This window comes from Dermochelys coriacea, chromosome 9 (assembly GCF_009764565.3).
Source record: "Dermochelys coriacea isolate rDerCor1 chromosome 9, rDerCor1.pri.v4, whole genome shotgun sequence".
Taxonomy (NCBI): Eukaryota; Metazoa; Chordata; order Testudines; family Dermochelyidae; genus Dermochelys; species Dermochelys coriacea.
This window is the reverse complement of record NC_050076.1, coordinates 14795388-14818242: the sequence shown is the minus strand read 5'-3', so window position 1 is coordinate 14818242 and position 22855 is coordinate 14795388. Positions and strand designations below refer to the sequence as shown.

Sequence of the window (22855 nt, the reverse complement as noted above, 5' to 3'; positions counted from 1 at the left end):
AAATTTGATTATAAAACCAAAGAAATTACCATTTGGAAATTGGCAAGATTTGAAATGAAGTGTCTTCTGAAACATAAAGGCCAATATTTTCAAAAAGAGAAGCCTGAAGTTCCATGCCAATTCAGTACTTTTGAAAATTAGGCCACTTATTTAGCTACTCGGGTATGGATTTAGGAAACTAATTTCATGCAACTCTGTTTGAAAATCTTGACCAATCTATACTTTCTTTTTCTCAATTATGTAATCCTGTTATCCTTATCCTTATCCTTCTGGCTGTCTCTGGCACAACATAATGTCAATTTGAGGTCTAAAGCATGCAAACTGTTTTCCCCAGCAACAGCAGAATAACTCTGACACTTAAAACTTCAGGCATGTTCACAACTCCTTTTACAAGTTAGTTCTCTTATCTTGTTAGAAACCAGCAAAGAATACATGACTTCACCTACTTAGATATGGGGCCAGATCCAATTCATCTTAATAACAAGATATGTATGTTAGTATGTGCACAAAACTATAGGGTGGGATTTTCAGAAGAGTTCAACTTTGGCTTAACTCTGCCCCTACTTAAGTCAGTGGACAGTTTACCATCAACTTCTATGGGGGCAGAATTAGGCCAAATGAGTGGTGTTGAAAATTCTACCTGTTTAAACAAACTCAATGACCAAATTATACGTTTTCATACGTTTCTTGGCTTATTAGTCTGTTTAAAGCATGAAGTGTGGAAACAAACACTTGTGCCCTCTCCCAACCCAGTAATTAATACATGTTGCTTGAGAGACATATGCTGAAAAAGAAAAATAACCTCACTAAGAAACATTATTGCATGTATCTTTTTTTGCCACTTTCTTGGGATAAAATGTTTCTCAATATTTTTTCCAGACATTCGGGACAGTGGAGGACCTAAGCCAGTGATGGTGTATATTCATGGAGGGTCCTACATGGAAGGCACTGGAAATTTATATGATGGCAGTGTTCTGGCAAGTTATGGCAATGTGATAGTCATCACAGTCAACTATCGCCTGGGGGTACTTGGTAAGAAGCTTTTGGATTTCAATTAATCCCTGCTATCTGCATTGCACTTCATATTATTCATGAGAATATATTCAGAAAACTGCTTTTGTCTTTGTTTTTAAAAGCCTTTTTCCAAAATAAGTCTTGTTATCTGTAAATCCAAAACAAAATGTCTGCCTTTAGTATGCCGGATAACCTGAAATTCTGCTTCCAATTTAATGATATAAAAATACAATGCAGATGTTCAGATTTGCTGAGTTCATGTTGACTCTCTGTTATTTATGAACATTATGTTGTTTAGACTTACATACTGCATAGGGAAAATGAATTTATAATATTCAAGTGCTAATTCAGAAATGGGGATTTTTGGTTTGTGAAGGGAAAACCAAATAATGGTTGAAATAATGCTTATGTTCTGTTGATCCACCATGGCTTTTTGTTCTCTGAAGAAGCAAGAGATTTTGGGATACTAAACTGGTATTTTTATAATGACATTGTGCTTTCTTGATGTAGCTGAATTCCTTTGGTTTTAAAGTGGGAAGCATCGGTCTAGTTAAGTACATCCAACATTTTCTAGACAGAATAAGAGAGTCAGAATGGAGAGTAGACTCCTATTGTTTTGACTTAGATGAATGATGTATGCTAACATTGATGGTTTAAATAACGAAGAGTTGTGAGGTTGACTCCAAACTAACCATTCATAAATATTTTTTAAGTAACATTTTGCCACTCATTCAGTATAGGCAAGCTTGTGACAAGCTGACACCTCGAGACAACAAAATAACTTGTTTTTTCCATTGTTTTCTGCTGAAAATTTGTGATTTGAAACCCATTGGTTTCTAGGATATTGTATAGATCGATACAATCTGAATTGGATTCTAGGATATTGTACTGATCATAAATAATTTGTTTTTTCCATTGTTTTCTGCTGAAAATCTGTGTTTTGAAACCCATTGGTTTCTAGGATATTGTATAGATCGATACAATCTGAATTGGATTCTAGGATATTGTATAGATCAATATTGCATAATAGTGTACCAGAAATTTTATGAAAGAATCATGACGCTATATGTAATATCCCAAATGGTTTGATAAACTGGCAGCTAAATAAAGTGTTTAGTTAACAAGGCCAGTGAACTTTATTCTTAGTGTGTTAGCAGTAGGAAAAGACTACTGGGGGTTATAGAGCATGTTGCTTTTGTTTTCCATTCCATGGTCATATTATTTACTCAGTCCCCATTTAATTTTTGTTTAGTATGCACCTAGTCTTTTCATGAATTCATTAATTCTTACTGACTCTCTTGGGTAACTACCATCTGTCGATTACCTTTTTTGTTAAAAACTGGGGAATTGGAAGACAATGAATTTGACTTTCTCACTATTCTTGCCTGCCTTTGGTTTTGATGTAGTCTAACTTCGATTCTTGAAACTTGGTATAATTTTAATTGTTTTACATTGCACCCAGTCATTTTCACATAGAAAGTGAACAGTACTATTTAAAGCTTATCTAGCTCTTCGTTTAGTGTCCAACCCTGGCTTTAATTTGTCCGCAGTTCTTTTGGCAATGCAACATGTTATCTTGTTTGCTTTTATTTCAATGTAGTTACACATTGACTTGTTGGTACAATAATTTGGAATTCACTTTCCTTGTCAATATATTGTATCAGCTTTCACTTAATGGACTTTCCTTTTTTTAATTTATTTTAGTGCACTCATTGCTGATGTATCAGTTTACATTTATCTGCATTACCAGTCCACTAGGCTAGGCTGTCAAGCAATATAAATGTTCATTGTCTGATTGCATTGTTACTTATTTGCTAGTTCCAAACTGTACTTGTAACAGCAATGCTGGAAATCTTGTTTTTTGTACCAAAAAATGAACTACTTTGTATGGATGATTATATTTTAGCCTGAGATTTCAACACTGATCCCTCTAGTACCTGGCTAGTAACATCTTACTAAACTTAAATATTCCTTGGTTCTCCCTCTGGTTTGTGTGGTCTTTCAGACAACAACAATGAAGAAAGAAGTACTTTTTTTTAATTGTAAACTGTATCGGTAAAAGCACTAAAACTGAAACAAGAACTCGGTGACTGCTGTAATACTTAAAATGACTGTCCTTTCAAGTCTGCTTTCAAAAACTGACTAAATTTCAGGTTGCCAGTCTTCCCTTAATACAGTAAACATACCATTTGATTGCATATAAAATGATTGTTATACTTCACTATATATGCACTACAGCAACAAGTCAGCGCTTAAAAAGAGAACTTACACAGTATGCAGTTTTCTCCTCTGCCTTGCATCATTTTTTTTCTTCCTTTAACATCTCTGCGGGTACTATTATGCAATAAGTGTTTAATTCCTCAACACAGTTGGTATAAATTCAGTAGATATCAACTTCGATTGATACTCTTTAAGAATATTACTTAGCATTGTCCAAAATGACAGGTTTCAGAGTAGCAGCCGTGTTAGTCTGTATTCGCAAAAAGAAAAGGAGTACCCGTGGCACCTTAGAGACTAACAAATTTATTAGAGCATAAGCTTTCGTGAGCTACAGCTCACTTCATCGGATGCATTTGGTGGAAAAAACAGAGGAGAGATTTATATACACACACACACACACAGAGAACATGAAACAATGGGTTTATCATACACACTGTAAGGAGAGTGATCACTTAAGATAAGCCATCACCAGCAGCAGGGGGGGGGGGAAAGGAGGAAAACCTTTCATGGTGACAAGCAAGGTAGGCTAATTCCAGCAGTTAACAAGAATATCAGAGGAACAGTGGGGGGTGGGGTGGGAGGGAGAAATACCATGGGGAAATAGTTTTACTTTGTGTAATGACTCATCCATTCCCAGTCTCTATTCAAGCCTAAGTTAATTGTATCCAGTTTGCAAATTAATTCCAATTCAGCAGTCTCTCGTTGGAGTCTGTTTTTGAAGCTTTTTTGTTGAAGTATAGCCACTCTTAGGTCTGTGATCGAGTGACCAGAGAGATTGAAGTGTTCTCCAACTGGTTTTTGAATGTTATAATTCTTGACGTCTGATTTGTGCCCATTCATTCTTTTACGTAGAGACTGTCCAGTTTGGCCAATGTACATGGCAGAGGGGCATTGCTGGCACATGATGGCATATATCACATTGGTAGATGCGCAGGTGAACGAGCCTCTGATAGCGTGGCTGATGTGATTAGGCCCTATGATGGTATCCCCTGAATAGATATGTGGACAGAGTTGGCAACGGGCTTTGTTGCAAGGATAGGTTCCTGGGTTAGTGGTTCTGTTGTGTGGTGTGTGGTTGCTGGTGAGTATTTGCTTCAGATTGGGGGGCTGTCTGTAAGCAAGGACTGGTCTGTCTCCCAAGATCTGTGAGAGTGATGGGTCGTCCAAAATATTAGTCTTTGCAGTCCCCAGGATTTCACTCCTTGTTTCTCACATTAACTGTCTCCCTCACTGACATAGCTGAGCTATGTAAACACTTAAGAACTGGTAAACATATTAAGCTAAGTTGGTGGTGGTGGGGAGGAAGGAAGGAAGGAGAAGTCTCAGGGCAGAATTTGACCCACTGGTATGTTTTTACAAATACATGATATAAAGCTTTGGGGGAAGTAGTTCTCGACTTTTTCCATACTGAGACACCCTCCAATCTATTCAGGAATGAGGCAGAGTCTCCTCTTATTTAGCAATATGGGAAGGGCAAAGGTGTCATAACCCCCAACACTGTTTTGCAATCCCCAACTTGAGCCACCTGCATTTTAGGGCAATATAAAGATGGCTTTTGAATTGTTTGTGAGTTGGTAGTATTGCTGCTGATCCTTTTAATCTATTTAAATAGCTTGTTTCTTTTCTTAACAGTAGTAAACTTGAGCGGCTTATTTTTACTTCTTCAGTTTATTATTTATTCAGTACCTTCTAAGAGCCTTGGGCTCTTCGTCAAGTCCAGCACTTTTGAATTACTGCTTTTTGTGAAACACATGGCAGAGATAATGCACATCTGATATTCGAGTAATTACTAGTTCTTGAATACACATCTAACTTAAATCTTATTTCTCATTCCTAACTGATTGAAGTTTATACCAAGCAATCTATTTTTGATCAACAAGCTTTGAGGAAACAGCACTACATTACTCTTAGGATCCTACATACAACTTTCTGCAATTGTGTATCAAAAGAAGTCACACATTTATTGTAATCTTTTCTGATTGATGCTGTAGATTAGTTTTAGGCATCCTTGTGTTCGCATTCTGACCTTGTAATAGTTTCTAATAATTTGGTGGTCTCTTTCCAGGGCTTACTCTGCACTAGTGTAGGGGAGTGTTGCTGTACAGATCTGGATGTGGATTACTATGTAGCCAACAATAATAGAACACTGCAGATGAACTCACTAGAGGCCACATTGCTCTCCCACAGCTTTTTCCTGGGAGGATGGTGAAACTACATGGAGTTCTAGCCATCATCTCCTCTAATCGGGAAGGAATTTGCAGGTCTGCAGTGGGATAGGGAATCCCTTGGGTTCTGAGAATTTATGAAGCTGCGTTGAACATAGCTTGAGACTATAAAGCTGCTTACACTCCCACTTGCCTGACTCAGATGTTAGTAGTCAGTTGAACTTGAAATGTATTTAATAAAGAGAAGATGATGAAAATGAAGAGGGAGATTTAAAACAAACCAGAAACCTGATGAGGTTCCTGGCCCAATTTAATCTTTGTCTGGAACCTGTCTCCAGAATAAAAGCCCATTACAATCTTTCTTTAACTAATGGCAAGGGAAAGAAGAGCTGTTTGCATTGGAAGCTTGGGGACCATTGAATGGAAATAGATCATTTATATCTTTAGTGGCCTTTATATTCTGTTTAAATGCACGTCCTGTGCAATCTGCCTCGTCCAGTGAGGGATGGTAAGTGAGAAGTCTGATATCCTTGAACTTCCGAGACTCTTAAGGGAGAGCCTTGTGGTAAGTGCTAGGAAGGTTTTATGTTTTCTTTATAATAAACACAACTTGCAAAAGGGCAAAAATGCAGACAAGTTAAATTTTGAGGTCAGTTAATTTAAAACTTTAGCTGTATATCTCAAATACCTTAATCTAATAAGTGAAGTAGTGGCAGGTTATTTATTTTTTCTTAATTTAAAAAAAGAAACATGAAAATGTTTTGTGATTAGAATGGGTTAAAAAGTGCTCCTTGGCACTTACGAAAACATATTGAAATGACTTAAATACTCACAGTGTTATTTTTCATGTCCTTCTATTTGAAAAGAAATATTTAGAAAGGGCCAATGCTTTGTGATTTGCATCAGGTTGCTTTACCATCTGTCTTCCTTGGCAAACTCTATGCCTATTGAATGATCATCTTTCTTCTGCGGCATTAGTTTATTTTTACAGTTCTTGGACTCTTTTTACTTCCCTGGATCCTAATGGGATTCACAGGAAAAATAGTTCAGACAGTCTTTATTCCAGCTCATCTCTAAACTGCCTTGGGGGATGCAAGGATGATTCATGAGAATCTTTCTCTGGAGCTAGTGATGGGCCTCGTTTAAATTTCCCATTTTGTTCTTCCTCCACAAGCCAATGAAAACTTTACCATAGAAACAGCTAAATTGTTCTTCTAATGGCCTGAAGCAAATATTTGTAATGATCAAAGTAAGAACAAGAAACTTTTGATTTCTAGTTTTGTATATTCCATCTTGCTGCATTGGCGCTACAAACAAATAGCAGATCTCCTAAGAGTGTGAGACCACAATGTGTATACACCCACACAGAGAGAGAAATATGCCGATAAATGAGATCCTCCTGGTTATATTGTAATTACTAATAGCAGTTTTCCCTGCTGAGAAAGCAGATGTAGGTGTGCTTAAATTCTGTAATTGTACAGTAGTCTTTTAAATATTTAGCAAGATATTGACTCTGATAATCAGGTTAAAAACACTTACCTTCCTCTGTGGTATATTCAGCTAATTTTACATTAAAATGGTTAAATCTTTAATCACAGGTACTCCAATCACCCTTTCTGTTTTCTGATACAGTTTCTGTGTGTGGGGTAGAGTGGGGTGAAATGCCTATGGGTTAACCTTACCCCCTTGTGTTCAGTGGAATCCAAATCTTCCAACACTGTATCCATGGCATCTCTGATATTAAATGTATTGTGGTCATGGTAGCTATTTTGACAGAAATTGTAATCGCCTGCAAATAAGTTAGAAGTAATTAAGAAAAATCCATTCATTGTTAGCAGAAGCTATGAACATTTAGGATGTGTTTTACAGTCAGTGTGGTATCTATCTATGTACTTATATGATCCCCTTCGCTATAGTATCTAGATGGGCTGAATTTAAATATCCACTATCTCCTGGTGTCTGCCTAGCTTGAATTACCTGCATATTCTTTCATTTCCTCATATACCAATTTCCAGAAGTTCATATTTCTGGGAATTGTTTTATTGTGCCAGTCAACTAGCTAGGACACTCAGTGTTGTAATGGAAATGCCAACTAATTAGTTAAACCAGTTTTCCTCTTTCTGCAATTTCATTCCTATACGTAAATTCTGAATAGGTGGCACTTCTGGTCAGTCACAGGTTGGCATTAGCTGAGAAATACTTATTCTCTATGTAGGTCTCCAATCCAATCTCTCTCATCTGTCTTTGTAGTTACCAAAGTATTTCTTAATCTGTGTAGCATGTTTTTTAATGTGTGGTAATGATAAAATAGAATACATCTTTATTTTGTACTATACAGTGCCTTTGATAGAAATTTTATCCCAGAATGTTTTACAGAATTAAATTATAGCTATCCAGCAAAATGAGAGAGAGAGAGAGAAAATGTCATGGGTTTCTATCCTTCATGTCATAGTAATGCTATGTACCCTTGATAATTAGTTTTAAAGCTGGGTATTTGTTAAAGTATTTCACACTCTGGTCCCAGTATTGTGTTTTGTTCCTATTTTACCTCTGACATACAGTTAGCAGTATTATTGGACCCAGTCCAGATTCTATACACCAGAGGTGAAATCCTGGTCATATTGATGTCAATGTGAATTTTGCCATTGACCTCTGAGGCTGGGATTTCACCTCAGGTCTTTGTAATCCTAGCTGGTGGACAAATGTAGCAATTCTGTTTTGGAAGTTTGTTTAAACGGCTTCTTTTTTCCAGTGAGTGTCCTTAAAGAATCAACATCTACCATACTGTTATTTCTGGTATTCCTTATAATTAGACACGGGACTACAATACTGCCAAATACTTTGGTAAATTGAACTGCTGTTGATAGTAAAGGTTTTTGTTAATAGTGCTTAATTGTATATGCTTGAACTGTATTATTGTTTCTATATGAAATCTTGAAAAGTGAGTTGTATATTGATAATTACTAATAAAAACAAATATTGATATGAAGGCAAGCAGAGAATCTTCATTTTTATACTCACGGTGAAAGTCAGTCTATAATTCCTTTTCCCATTCTTTTTACACTTGCTAAAATGATGAGCAATTCTTAGAAATCTTAATTTTCTGTATGGTTACTCAGCAAATATAGAATGTTAGGGTATTAATATCGTTTGACTGAGTATTTCAATTTTAAGGAGCACTTTATTTTTATTTAATCTCTGAATGGCCCACTGTTTCTTTATAAAGTGCTTGTTGACTGTACTGTGCTGTGTTTTTCATCTTGTCATGGTTCTTTGTGTTTGAAAATATATTTTAGCACTGAATAGGTGGTCTTTTAAAATTCGTACCCCTTCAGCTACACTCAAGGACTTATACTGCCCGACTAAGACTATATTGTGAAGATGTAATGTTCCATCTGGCTTTGCAGATTGGTTGTGCTTTGAGTTTCCTCTCTGTTTCTGTATGGTAGATGAGCATCCAGCAACTTAAAAAGTATGAAATAAATGCAACCTGCTAAATGCAATGGTTACACAGTAGATCCCACCATTTGGGTCTCTATCAGTACCAAATAGATAAGAATGTGAGTCATGTTTCCTGCACTAGAGATGGCAAAAAAAGAGCACTGTCTGTACAGACACATGTTGAAAGGGCTTCATGCTATTAGAATTCACAGTATAAAAAATCTAGGTTCAGATTCTGATATCCTAAATCATGTTGTATAGCATTTTATTCCCCAAATATTCCCATTAAAATCAGTGGGACTATTTAAGAAGTAAGGTGCTACTCAGTGAGAGTGGGAGTGACAGAGTCTGGTCCTTATTCCTTTGAAACAATGATTGAGCACCCGACTAAACCTCTTACTCCTATTGGTGAGCAGTTACTTGTTATCCCATAGGGTTCAGTGAGATTATTTGCATGAGTAACTACTTAGCAGTGTAAGTAAGAAGTTTTCAGTCTAGCCCTTGACTTTTCAGCAGTCTGTTCAAGTAGGTATATGCAGCAATAACCAAAATATGTGTTTGAGCAAAAAGCTACTTCCATTGGTGAAAATTAAAGCCTTTAGGCCAACTTTTGTGGTAAATGTTCTAATAAAATGAATATAAATTGCATTCTTATTCTCATTTGGAAAATGTATTAGCTTTGCAGAATCATTATTGGTTCTACACCAAATAGTGCATGTTTTAAAGAAAAACTGCAGTAGTTTATTGTTTGGAGAGCTATGTGTTCTTTGCTCACCGTGACCCATGAGTACATGCCCATTGGCTTCAATAGACCCAGGATTTCCCCAGAGAGACAACTTGCATAATTAAGGGCTATCCATTTGAATTAAGGGTTACAATGTTGATCGCTGAGTTTACAATATGTAATATTAAAAATGTATTTCCAACAGCTTTAAAATAATTTCTAGATTCAGTATCACCATCAGTTTAATTAACTGAAAGTGTTTTCCCCTCTAAATAGAATTTGATACCTGGTTTTTCTCAGTATTTTCAAATAGGGCCTTCAATTTCTCAGTGTTAATCTAACTCACAAAGCTGTTGATGACACACTTGTTTGGGTAATTATTAATTTTTGTGTGTGACTTACTCTCCTTTGTATTTGGATGTAGTGGATAGAATAATTTCTTCTATATTGAATTTTTTTCTTCAGAAACGTATACAAAATAGACCATATTAAGTAGCATTTTCAAAAGCATTTTCAAAAGCATAACTGATTTAGGACTGTGTACAGTGTGGGATAATGCACACTATGGGGGGTGTGATCTGTAAAACGCACTAATGTGTTGCATGTTAACTGATCTGTTAGCCCTGTTGGTGCACACTAAATATTCTCTAGTGTGCTTTAACTTAGTGCTGTTTTTGAAAAAGTGACTTAGGTCTACATCTTCCATAGTATTTAAGCACTTAAGTCTCAATAGGAGCTAAGTGCCTAAGGACCAGATCCTCAAGTTATTTAGGTGCCTAAAGATACCAGTCGTAAAGGGATTTTTAAAAACGTCTAAGCATGGTAGGTACCTAACTCCAATTGATTTTCAAATCAATTGTATTAGGTACCTAATCTGCTTAGAAAATCCTGCTAGATGCCTTTTGAAAATCTGGCTCTTAAATCATTAACCCATTTATAAAAATGTAGCAAATATTGTAGCAATAGTGTACTCTTGCAACCTTTAAGCTTCTTCTTTCATACGGCATTTGAAAAGCATTCGATTGGGATTATAACTGAATCATAAGACTTGAAAGCCATTCTAATGCTTCCGGGGTAGGTCGGTGGATCCCCCTCCTAAATGCAGCAGTTGTCTGTGATGTGTCACCTGATTTGTACCTCACCACAGTCACAACCTGGTGAGTCTTTGACTTTTTCCCCCCATTTGTGGAAGAAATATCCACACCTTCCGTGCATTGTCTGAATATGGTTGAGTACAGTCCACTGCCTACAGGAAAGGCAGAATCCCGGGACTTCTTTCATTGGCTCTTTAATCAGGTCTTTGTTTGGTGCATCACAAGCAGTCCACGATTCAAGCCAGCGAGTGCTAGAGTCCTTTCCATTGGCCTGTAGTGTTGATACATGGATCCAGAAAGGATTCCTGGATTTGAATCGGGAGAGTAGCAGTGAGTTGAGATCTTGGTGTATCAGGTAAGCATGTCCAGAGTGGCCAGGATCTTATTGTATTCCCAGACCACAGCAGTGTCTCGTCTGATGCTGGCTGGCAGGATGCCCACCAAAACTGGGAGGCACAGTATTGGCATTGATTTGAGAGAGCCACTCATGATCCTGAATGCGGCATTGATTTCAGCGTCAACAAAGATGAGCGTGGGAGCTGTTGCACCAAACTGGTGCACGCTACTCCACTGTTGACAAAACCAGGGCTTGTACTGACGTTTGAAGTGTGTGTGCATCACATCCCCAGGATGTGCCATCGAGCTCCGGAATGATGTTAACCCTGGCTTTTATCTTCTTACTCATGAAAGTAATCCCTTGAACCTGAGTCAAAATAAAAGTTATGCTTTAATCAAACACAAGTTAATGGCTCAGTAACTGGGTAACTCAGTAACTGGGTGAAAATTAATGGCCTGTGACGTACAGGAGGTCAGACTAGATGATCTAATTGTCCCTTCTGGCCTTAAACTCTGAGTCTATGAATAGTCAATGGAACTACTCATGGCAACAAGTACTGCTTAGTATGAGTGAGAGTTGCATAAGCAGACTCAGTAGTTAGACATCAAACAGACATAACTGTGATTATAAAAATAAACAGAGTTTTTTCCTCCATTTGTCATACAGTGGAATTCTTTTATAGTTCATAGTTTAATATCTAGTAAAACTTCAGAAAATGTTAATCATTAGCATCAGAGTGACAGGCACATCCATTATCTTTTTATGAACTTTTAAAGATACTATCAAGAGATGGCATTTTATTTAGTCTCTTTCTGCTGTGCCACCACTGGTTCTCTGGTGAGCTGCCTTCTGTGTTTCCTCCCATGCCCCATTTGAGTAAAGATGATAAATGAATGGAAGATTCTATATTATTGCCTAATTAAAAGTACATTAAAGTGAAAGTAAAGAGGGGGGAATTAATAACAAAAATCAAAACTCTGCAGTAGAAAATCATTCATTTAATCTTCCTGAATGTAAGAACATATAGAGGAAATGCAACTCACAACCCCTTTTGGGGGACCTTAACAATTGCATATTGAGGCTTCTAAATTTTTCCCAATACCTAGTAGTTACTTTGTGGCACTTCAACAGCTTTGGGGGATTACATTATGCTACATGTTATGTAATCAGTACAGGTTGCCGTACTTGAATCCATTAGCCCTGGGGCATCAGTGCTGTCTGGATCACCTGAAGCATTCAAAGTAAGTAGTTTCATTCTCATAGATAGTAATGGTAAATGTTTACAAAAATATCAAGGTCCTCCGACAGCATTTATCTATTTCCTATATCAATGCATTTATGATGCCCTGATTAGGCTTGCTTACAATGTGCAAGCATTTGAGTCACCTCTTTCTTTAATGTAACAAGTGACCTTAGGATAACCCAGATCATATGAAGCCCAACCACTACTCACCTAGATTTACAATATCCTAATTTCCTAGGTCAGTTAATAAGATTAACATTCAGATCTCAGACCTGCTGTAATTCATGACATTTAAGTGACTTTTTGAGAGGTTAGCCAAAAAGAATCATGTATGCAGTGAAGCAGAGAGAGACGAGAAGATTGCCATGCTTCAATCTGTACCATCAAAATGACAAAATGGACTTATAGTAAACAAAAGGTTATTGACTTGGTATGTTTAAAGGGTCAACTGCAGTGTACAGCAGGCAAGATATTTATGAAATGGGCACCCTGAATATACAGTGCGCATATAAAATGAACCGTTTCTTTTCTATCTGTGAATTTTCTGGCACACCAAATTGACATTATCCATTTGTTTAGATAGATGATAACTCTTGCTTTTCTATTTTTAGGGCATGATGACACTATTGTTTGCTGCTAACGCATAGAGCTCTAGCCTAGTACAAGGACATTTTAAATAGTAACTTTTCCACAACATTTGTCATTGGACTCTCTCTTTTATTAAAATTGGAAAAACAACATACCTTTAAAATTACTCATTTTGGCACAAAAGCAGTTTTTGTCACTCCTGTAGAGAGAAATTACTCTTTGGTAAGAAATTCTCTTGATCAATATTTAATCATGTAATAAATGTATCTCAGTTTTGCCAAAAAACAAATTTATCTTTGGGAGTTTATTAAAGTTCAGCTTGATAATTTTGTCTGCAAAATATGAATGAGGAAGCGTGCACTGAGGGCAAAAAAAACCCAGGCATTCTGCTTCCCATAGAGCAGACACCAAAACAAGATCTCTGACTCCCTAAACCGTTACTTTTGCCCAACTCCTGCACATTTTGTTAACTTGCAATACTCATCTAGCTGCATCTAGTAACGATCATGCTCCTCAATACAGTGTCTGAGAAAACTACTTTTTTCACCATTGTTTGGTCTTTTGTGCAGAATAAATTGTATTTATAGGCAACAATAATGACCCAGATCCATAGCTGCATTGTTGGGTTGTGGGCAGCTGTGGTGTAAAGGTGGGTTCAATGAGGCCAGGCTTGTCCCCAAGTCTACAAGAGACTGCAGTCTAAACCCTTCTAATTTACGCTGGTTGCCAGTGTTCCCAACCACAGTCACATCCACTTTCCCTAGGCAGAGGGATGGAGGTAAATTAAGATCTCTTATGCTGTCTGTACACCACTCTAGGACCTCTCTACATTGGCATAATCTTCCTGCATGTGGCTATGCTGGCTGTGTGGTCATTGCAGAATGGCATTGAGTAAATGCAGTACAGCCCAAAATCTAGGCTCGTACCTGTGAGCTGCCTTTGCAGTCGAAGTGGGTCTGGCTCTCCACTGACACTGCTCTTTCACTCTTTTTTCCACCAAATGCATCCGATGAAGTGAGCTGTAGCTCACGAAAGCTTATGCTCTAATAAATTTGTTAGTCTCTAAGGTGCCACAAGTACTCCTTTTCTTTTTGCTCTTTCACTGGTGTATCTCCACTCACTTCTGATTTACACCACTGTGTGATGAGAATAAGGCCCAATATATAATTATACAGTATAGAAATGCAGTGTCTGGTTTTCTAAGGCTTAATTGAAATTACTCCTACATACTATAGTTGCATTTAGTAACAACATGATAATTGATGGTCTGTGGGCATTACCATTCTAAACTCTGCTGCCATTGTGCATGCTAATTTATAACTGTATAAAAATGACTGAATTCTATGTCTTGCACATGTAGAGCTGCTAGCATATATAAGTAGCAGCTCCGTCCTACAGACTGATATGATACTTCCTTGCCACAATACTTCATAATATATTTCTGTATCTAACAGCAGCTCTATATTATAGCGTGTAGCAATACCTTTAATGCCTCCAAAGAGCCATATGCACAGTAGATTTACAAGATTTCAGGATGCAAAACCCTCTGGACAGCAGTAAGGGCAAATGAGGGCCCTAAATTATTTCTCTGATTTGATGCATGGTCCCTGTGTAAATATATGCTTTAGTGGGCCAGCATAGAAAATTATACAGTATAATGTAGCAATTTGCATTACACTCCAACTGAGAATAAACAGAAGACTGCAGATTCTGACATGGCAGTTTCTTAACTTGCACCCTTCGAAATCCTGTCATATAAATAATACTTTTTGGTGAAAATTGTCCCTGAATGCATAATTACACAACAGACATGTTAGAGCACCAAAGGAGCTATTGTAGCCTAAAGGGTAAATGATATGCATTTTTTGAAAGTCCCTATAATGTATTATGAAAATTGTCTTTAAAACAGTGTTTATTATGTAAATATATCACCACCTTTGGAGCATCATAAACATCTCTTGTGCTGTACACATTAGCAAGCTAAATACAGTTTTAGACAAAACCATATAGGAACTTCTTTTCTTTTCTTTTCTTTTCTTTTCTTTTCTTTTCTTTTCTTTTCTTTTCTTTTCTTTTCTTTTCTTTTCTTTTCTTTTCTTTAAAGCTGAGCATAAAAAAGAAACAGGGAATTATGAATTAAGGCTAACTTCTAGTTCTCTAACTTACTCCATTATTATTATTTATGGTAGTGCCTACTGTGTGCTCAGTGCTCTTTAAATGTTCCAGAAAGACAGTCCCTTTCAGAAGAATTTACAATTTGAAGAAAAAAAAAGGCAGACCAGAAGACAAAGGTTGTGGGTACAACACTGTGGGAACAAGAAGTAGCTATTGGGTCAAACCCTGCATTTTAAAGCTCAGCAATAAAATACAGGATTCTGCTGTTTGGTGTTGATCTGAGTGCACCAATAAGACCAACAGACCTTGATAAGATGCTGCATTTTCCTTCAAGGATGTGGAGGAAAATAATTGCTACCTTACAGCAGGATTGTGAGGTTTGATTAAATGTTTGCGATGCCTTCGCTGCAAGGCATGATGACAAGTGCAATGTATATTAACAATAATTTCTCACGCAAATGAATTTGGTGGGTCTTCCTCATGTTTCAGACTTTTCTCAAGAGTTTAGTATTGCTCAGAATGAGACGCAAGCATGCTTGCTGAGTCACTGGAATTTGTACTTGCAGACTGAAGTAGTTTTTGATTGTCTATGTGTCAGGGATCCTGAGAGAGAAAATAATAATAATAAAAAAATGGTGAGCAAGCAGTCCTGTTCAGAACAATTCACTTTGTATTCAGAAGTTCCACTGATACTGAAAATCATTTTTCCTGCTGTATGTTTCCATCATCTATGGGCAGTTTGCCTTCCTGAAGTCTTCCCATATTCATTAGAATTTCTTCCATCTTTTCACACACCTTTCACGAGTATTTACAGGAAGAGATTTTACATTACTGCAAGTATACAGGAGAATTGTGGGCAGGTGGGGTAGGACGGGGGGGGGGGGGTGGGGAGATCTTAAGCTGAAGTGCAGCTGTGAAAGAGTTATAGGTGGGAAATACTTGGATAGGCAGAATGCCATGTACACTCCAGTGCTTTCAATAAAAAATGAAAGCCAGACACATTCCTAAGCAATTTACTGTTCTCCTTATCTAGATTGTGCTCCCCTTGCACACACTGGTGATCACTTATACAAATTGCCCCATTGTCTTTAACCATGGACAGTGGACAGGTTTTAACCTCAGTTTCTGAAATGCTTGTTTCGGACAGTACTCGCAGAAAAAATGGTTTATCTGTGTCAGTGACCAGGGTGTGGGCAGTTGGTCCTTGTGGTTGGAGCAGGAGGTAGTAGTGTGGATTCGGAGCCAAGGGTCAGAGGCTCCAGAACCAAGGGTCAGAGCCAAAATCTGAAGTCAGGAATTGGAGCCAAGGGCCAGGACTCAGGTTACCTAGAGTGAGCGAAGGCAGGAGCAGGGCTGGGAACAAGCCGGAACAGAAACTATTGCAGTCATGGGCAAATGCTTTGAGCAGCCACTGAACTGCTTACCAACAAACCTTGTGTACGTTAAGATTCAGGCTGCTGACTCAACCAATCAGGCAACCTGTGACAGCCCTCTGCACTTGTTACATTGCCCGGAGCCCGGCTCAGTTGTAGGCCCTGATTCCTGACACCCATGGCTTCCACCCATTGACAGTGATAAGCATGGAGCAAGCCTAAAATCCTCTGGTGTTGGTACTAATAAACTGAAATATTACAGCACAACTCAAAACAGCTCAGCACTGAAGCTTTATTAAGGCAATAGGACACAATAGGGCATCCTTTGTGGAGCCATGAATGCATGCCTCGTGTATGTTATGAGGCATGAGGCCAAAGGCTGTGTACTTTCAGCAACTAAAGAACCATACTAATAATCCTGTAAGTTGCACCCATGAGTGTCTTAATGCTCTTATAATAAGGGATTTTATTATATGCCTTTTAAAAAATCCTCTTTTACTTTCTATAACCCTTAACTATGAAGAGTTTATGGTGGATGAAAAAGGGCAAGTTATATAGAAATAAAGACTATGGACTTTCCTCTCCACTTTTATTTCTATTTTAAAACACTTCCTTATAATGCTTCTTGAGCTTGTACCCCCTTTAGAGTTGTGTACCCATTTTACCTGCCATCTGCTTAGCTGTCATTGTTAATTGTGGCTCACATACATGTTGGTGTCTTACTCATTAGCTTCTTATGTTTGTGTTTAAAAACTTCAACTGGAAACCGTTTACTATTCCATAATTTGTCTTTTTAATGGAAAAAGAAAGATAAGGACTGTGCTAGCAGTCCACCCTTTGCTCTAGTATTTCACCCACTGTGTAGACAGGAGTTATGCTTTAAAAGTTCAGTTTCAGAAACAAGATGTTACCTGTATATATCCAGGGTTCCCAAGACTGATAAAGTTACTCAGTATTTGCAATATTCCCTAGATTCAACATCTGTAGTTTTATTTATAAAAAAAATATTATGGAGGTGATGGTCATGACTCTGTATTTGTCTGCATTCTGAAATGGGTTTAAAATAGGTTATAAATTCCTGCTTTTTTCCCCCTCTGCATAAGTAGTCTTTCTGTATAAAATTACAGTGTGTGTTAGTTTCTGTAGACCTCTGAATTTTCCACATAGTTGGGGTTTTTTTTGGTTTGCTTTCTTTTCATAAATGTTTAATAGAAAGTGTTTGATCTCTGTCTGAATTTCATCCATGTCAGCCAGACTTCTTCTGTTCACAGCTTTCTTTTTTTTAAAAAAGTCTCTCTACACAAAAACTGGCAGAGGGGTGAATTCTGAGTAGATCTGGTGCAATGAGTAGTTTTGGGGAAATGTTTTAAGGTTAATAGACCATTATTGCCATTATTCATAACTAGCACACCAAACTACTAACCACCACCACCAAATATCCCCAACAAATAGAGTTGAGAGGTTGTAATGTGACAAGACTGATTGTAGAATGGAAGTTGGAGTAGACTGGTGCATTTTCTTTCAAGGGGGAAGTTTGGTTAATGGGATGCCACAAACTTCCTATTTTTTTATTTTTTACCTTAATAGATAAATGTGTGTGGACCTAAGCTTTCTCCTCCATGAATTGGGGATAATACTTTTCTACCTGATAGGGGTGTAGTAAGGATAAAATTCATTAAGGTATGGGAGATACTATTGTGATTCCCATAGAAATGAAATCCCATGAATGAAAAGAGACACCATCCTTCCCCAAGCTTCCAGGCATGGAGACGAAACATCTCTACTGCACCATCACTTGAGAGTGAACCAGCTGTGGTAGCTGGTGTAGGGGAGGAGAGAGAATGGCTCTGTCCCCTCCCTGCCAGCTCTGGAGGGTGGCTTATGTCCACAGACTATTGAATTCAGGAGAGTTCCAGGGGGCTGGAGGCAATTAGCACTCTCTTTCCCCCCTCACTTCCACACCGACAAAGGGACAAGTCACAGTCTGCACTTGTGCCAATGAAATCTGGGTCTGCTTGAGTTATTTGTCAATTTCCTATATTAATCCTACTAAGTACAGACTGATATTATATCTCAATTTTTTCCTTGTTTTCATCATGCACAGGTTTCTCTTCCACTTCCTCCCACTCACCTGAACTTTATTTTGCACAACACTGTGCCTCTCCTGACCATGCATTTTTCATATCTCTTGGCACGTACTAAAAAAAAAATCATTTTGGTGAACACAAGTTTCTTAACTGGTTTCAGAGTAGCAGCCGTGTTAGTCTGTATTCGCAAAAAGAAAAGGAGTACTTGTGGCGCCTTAGAGACTAACAAATTTATTTGAGCATAAGCTTTCATGAGCTACAGCTCACTTCATCAGATGCATTTGGTGGAAAATACAGTAGGGAGATTTATATACACACACAGAGAACATGAAACAATGGTTTTTATCATACACACTGTAAGGACCATCACCAGCAGCGGGGGGGGAGGGGGGAGGAGGAAAACCTTTCATGGTGACAAGCAAGGTAGGCCATTTCCAGCAGTTAACAAGAACATCTGAGGAAAAGTGGGGGGTGGGGGGAGGAGAAATAACATGGGGAAATAGTTTTACTACTATTTTACTATTTTTACATTACACAAAGTAAAACTATTTCCCCATGTTATTTCTCCCCCCCACCACCACACCCCCCACTGTTCCTCAGATGTTCTTGTTAACTGCTGGAAATGGCCTACCTTGCTTATCACCATGAAAGGTTTTCCTTCTTCCCCCCCACCCGCCCCGCTGCTGGTGATGGCTCATCTTAAGCGATCACTCTCCTTACAGTGTGTATGATAAAACCCATTGTTTCATGTTCTCTGTGTGTGTATATCAATCTCCCCTCTGTATTTTCCACCAAATGCATTCAATGAAGTGAGCTGTAGCTCACGAAAGCTTATGCTCAAATAAATTTGTTAGTCTCTAAGGTGCCACAAGTGTTCCTTTTCTTTTTGCAAATTTTCTTAACTAAAAGCTACCTACGCCATGGATGAATACATCCGTTTAACTACATTAGTGAAATTCAAAAACCTTACCAACATACCTGGTGCAAGTTGAACATGGAACTTAATGCAGCGTATGAGGAAAAATGTAAATTTCCAGTTACCGTTAATAGCATTCTGCAATTGACATGTGTAAAGTGGATTGAAGGTCCTTTTAATAGTTCCTTCTAAGTAGGTGCAAAAGAAAAGGAGTACTTCTGGCACCTTAGAGACTAACAAATTTATTTGAGCATAAGCTTTCGTGAACTACAGCTCACTTCATCGGATGTAGGTGTAAATTGCGCAACATTTTGAGCTAAAGTAGTCACAAAAAGCAGGTTAAATGTCTCATGCTTAACAACTTGTAGAGTCTAGAAAATTGCTTTAAAGACATCTTTGAGTATTGCTCTCTGAGATGACAACTGATAAATAGCTTTGTTTTGTTTTCCCCCAAGAGAGACTGTTTACATGCGTCTGGGACCTTTCATTGCATTTTCTTCATAAATCTGTCTTTTGTTCTCTATAAAATAATACAAGATTAAAAAGAATAGAGAGGGGGAAACAACTTTGGTAATAAACTCTGCATTATTCTGTAAAGTGTTTCCACCAGTGATTATACACTTGCTTTAAGTGAGATGTTGACAGGAAGGATCAAATGAACAAATTGAAGTGGTTTTTTCCCCAAATTTGTTTAGTCTATTAAACTGCTCGTTTTGCAGAAAAAATTCATTAGTAGTTTAATAGTGGAAGGAAGCTTCAAGACAAGCAAGATGCTGGTAATACTATTGTAAGTAAAGTAATAAAAAATTCTCATTGAAATAGGATTTTCTGTACCATTTTGTTATATATTTTTGATGCTGTTTAAAGTACATCAGGTACAAATGAAAGGTTAAGAGAGTAATAAACTAAGGCTGTAATATGAATTGATGGGTATACTGCACTTTGATCTTTAGACCATTAAGAGTCCACCTGGGTCAGCATTGGTAGTCAGGAGACAATCAGTGGTTCAGTGCACTATAAAATTCTAAATTCATTATTTCGTGCCATTAAAAAAAAGCACTGGTTGGTAGCAAAATACTGGGGCGGGGAAGAAAAGGAGAACATACATGTTTCAGATCAAAGCCTTCATCAAAGTCAAAGTACAGGTTCAGGAAAAATTGCAAATTTCATTACTGTGACTAATTTAAAGAGACAGTACTTTGAAGTGGTTTGAACAAAGTATTGAAAGAAAGCATTATGCAATCGTTAAAACCATACCAATCTAAGATTGGTGAATTGATATAAAATATCAGACAACAATGAAGACAGTGAAAAAGATTTTCTGATAATGAAAATGATTTTGTAATTAGAATTAATTTGCTGACTACATGATAATGAAAGTCCATATAATTCCCATTGCTAAAATTACACTCGTAGTATTCCAATAAATTCCTTTGTAATAACTTTCTTTTTCTTGTCCTCCCCCTCCCCTTATTTCCTATCCCTCCTCCTGATTTCTTGTTCTGATTAAATTGATTAATTTCAGTGATTCTTCCAACCATAATTACCTTCACTATTGGCCATGTTAAGACGTTACACCTGAACAAGTGAGTAAAAATCCTTCTTGCGCCCCTACATGGGCTATGCAGACTTTGGGTCCGGGTACTTAGGAGTAAGAAGCTATTCATCTGTTTACTACCTCCCCAGAGACAGGTGGGAGATGAGGGGATGGATTTAAATCCAAATAATTTAAATAATTTATTTTAATCATGATTTAAGTGAGCAAGCAAGAAACCTTGGTTTAAAATAATCAATTTTAATCTTGTTTTGCATTTTTACTTTTTATTTAAGGAAGCTAAAGGACAGGTTGGTTCTCATAGTTTGGTAACATTAAAATGTTCATTAGCAACTAAATATGGTCTTTCCACTGAATTTGGTACTCCTTTTTGCTAATGAGGCAGATACACTATATCGGGATGGCCATTCTGAGCCTGAGAAGGAGCTAGAATTTACCAATGTACATTGCCAAAGAGCCACAGTAATACATCAGCAGCCCCTCATCAGCTCCTGCCCCCCCCGCACTTCCCACCCACCAGCAGCTCCGATGATCAATGCCTCCCCCTCTCTCCCTGCACCCCCCGATCAGCTGTATCGTGGCGTGCAGGAGGCTATGCGGGAAGAGGGAGGAGTGAGGGCATGGCAGGCTCAGGGGAGGGGGTGGGAAGGGATGGAGTGGGGGCAGAGCCCGTGGCAGAGACAGGGGTTGAGCAGTGAGCACCCCCCAGCACATTGGAAAGTTGGCAGCTGTAGCTCCAGCCCCAGAGTCAGTGCCTACAAAAGGAGCCACATATTAACTTCTGAAGAGCCGCATGTGGCTCCGGAGCCACAGGTTGGCCACCACTGCACTATATCTATATACACTTCTTTAAGCAATTATAGGGAGTACTTTGTGGCACCTTAGAGACTAACAAATTTATTAGAGCATAAGCTTTCGTGAGCTACAGCTCACTTCATCGGATGCATTTGGTGGAAAAAACAGAGGGGAGATTCTGTTTTTTCCACCAAATGCATCCGATGAAGTGAGCTCATGAAAGCTTATGCTCTAATAAATTTGTTAGTCTCTAAGGTGCCACAAGTACTCCTTTTCTTTTTGCGAATACAGACTAACACGGCTGCTACTCTGAAACCTGTCATTAAGCAATTATATGGCTTAATATACATTTATTCAAATTCTTAATTTTCACATTCTTCTATTAGTTATTGTTATTGCCACATTTCTTATTTATTAGATTATTAAATTTTGTATTTGTAATTTGTGCAAAGCTGCATTTGGATGGAAATTGGAATTCAATTAAAATACATAAAACAGCATTTTATAATAGTTTTAACTAATAAATATCATTTTAAATGTGCAGCAAACAAAAGGAAAAAAAACATAAGTTTATCAAAACATGTTTTGCATTTAAAACTAACTGATTTATTAAACAAAGAAAGTGTTATCTATAGTTAATTAATTTAACTGTTTGTTACTGGTCACCATGACCTTCAAGATTGTAGAAGTAGTAGAGATCATCCTCTCACACTTCCTTTTAATTCATAGATTGGAAGAGGAAAATAAGCTTCTGCTTTTTCAATTCCCAATCAGTTTCTCAATTTTGAATGAACTAATCATTAAACAAAAATGAAATGAAGAAAATATTTTCTCTGCGGAGGAGGCTACTGCTGTCAAAAGCTGGTTTAGCACTTCAACAAACTCTCTGGTTACAAGTGCTTAATCGGTAACTTCCACACGTTCAGTAGTTTCACTTTCTTTAAAAACTTTTCTAGAAAACATGTATTGATTGAATATTACTTTTAGTTAATATAAAAGGATTTGATTTATTTAAGTTCATGCCTTAAAATAGCTTATCATTTCATATTTAATTTTAAATAGGTTTATTTTTAGAAGAAAAAATGAATTTTAAATTTATGTAATTCAGCTTTATCCACTGTGTAAATCAATTGGAACAAAATATTATTCCTTAATTTAAAAATATATGCACCAGATCTACCCCTGAAT

At 37.5% G+C, this 22855-nt stretch overlaps 1 protein-coding gene across 22 annotated transcripts in view; it reads left to right on the top strand.

The window, feature by feature from the left end:
* The window catches only part of NLGN1 (neuroligin 1), a 615380-nt gene that overhangs the window by 290333 nt on the left and 302192 nt on the right, over window positions 1-22855 (top strand). For all 22 annotated transcript variants that reach the window (XM_043492244.1, XM_038417309.2, XM_043492242.1 and 19 more), the window contains one exon: window positions 880-1032. In XM_043492244.1, coding sequence (XP_043348179.1) covers window positions 880-1032 — 153 coding nt within the window. The remainder of the gene's footprint in view (window positions 1-879; window positions 1033-22855) is intronic.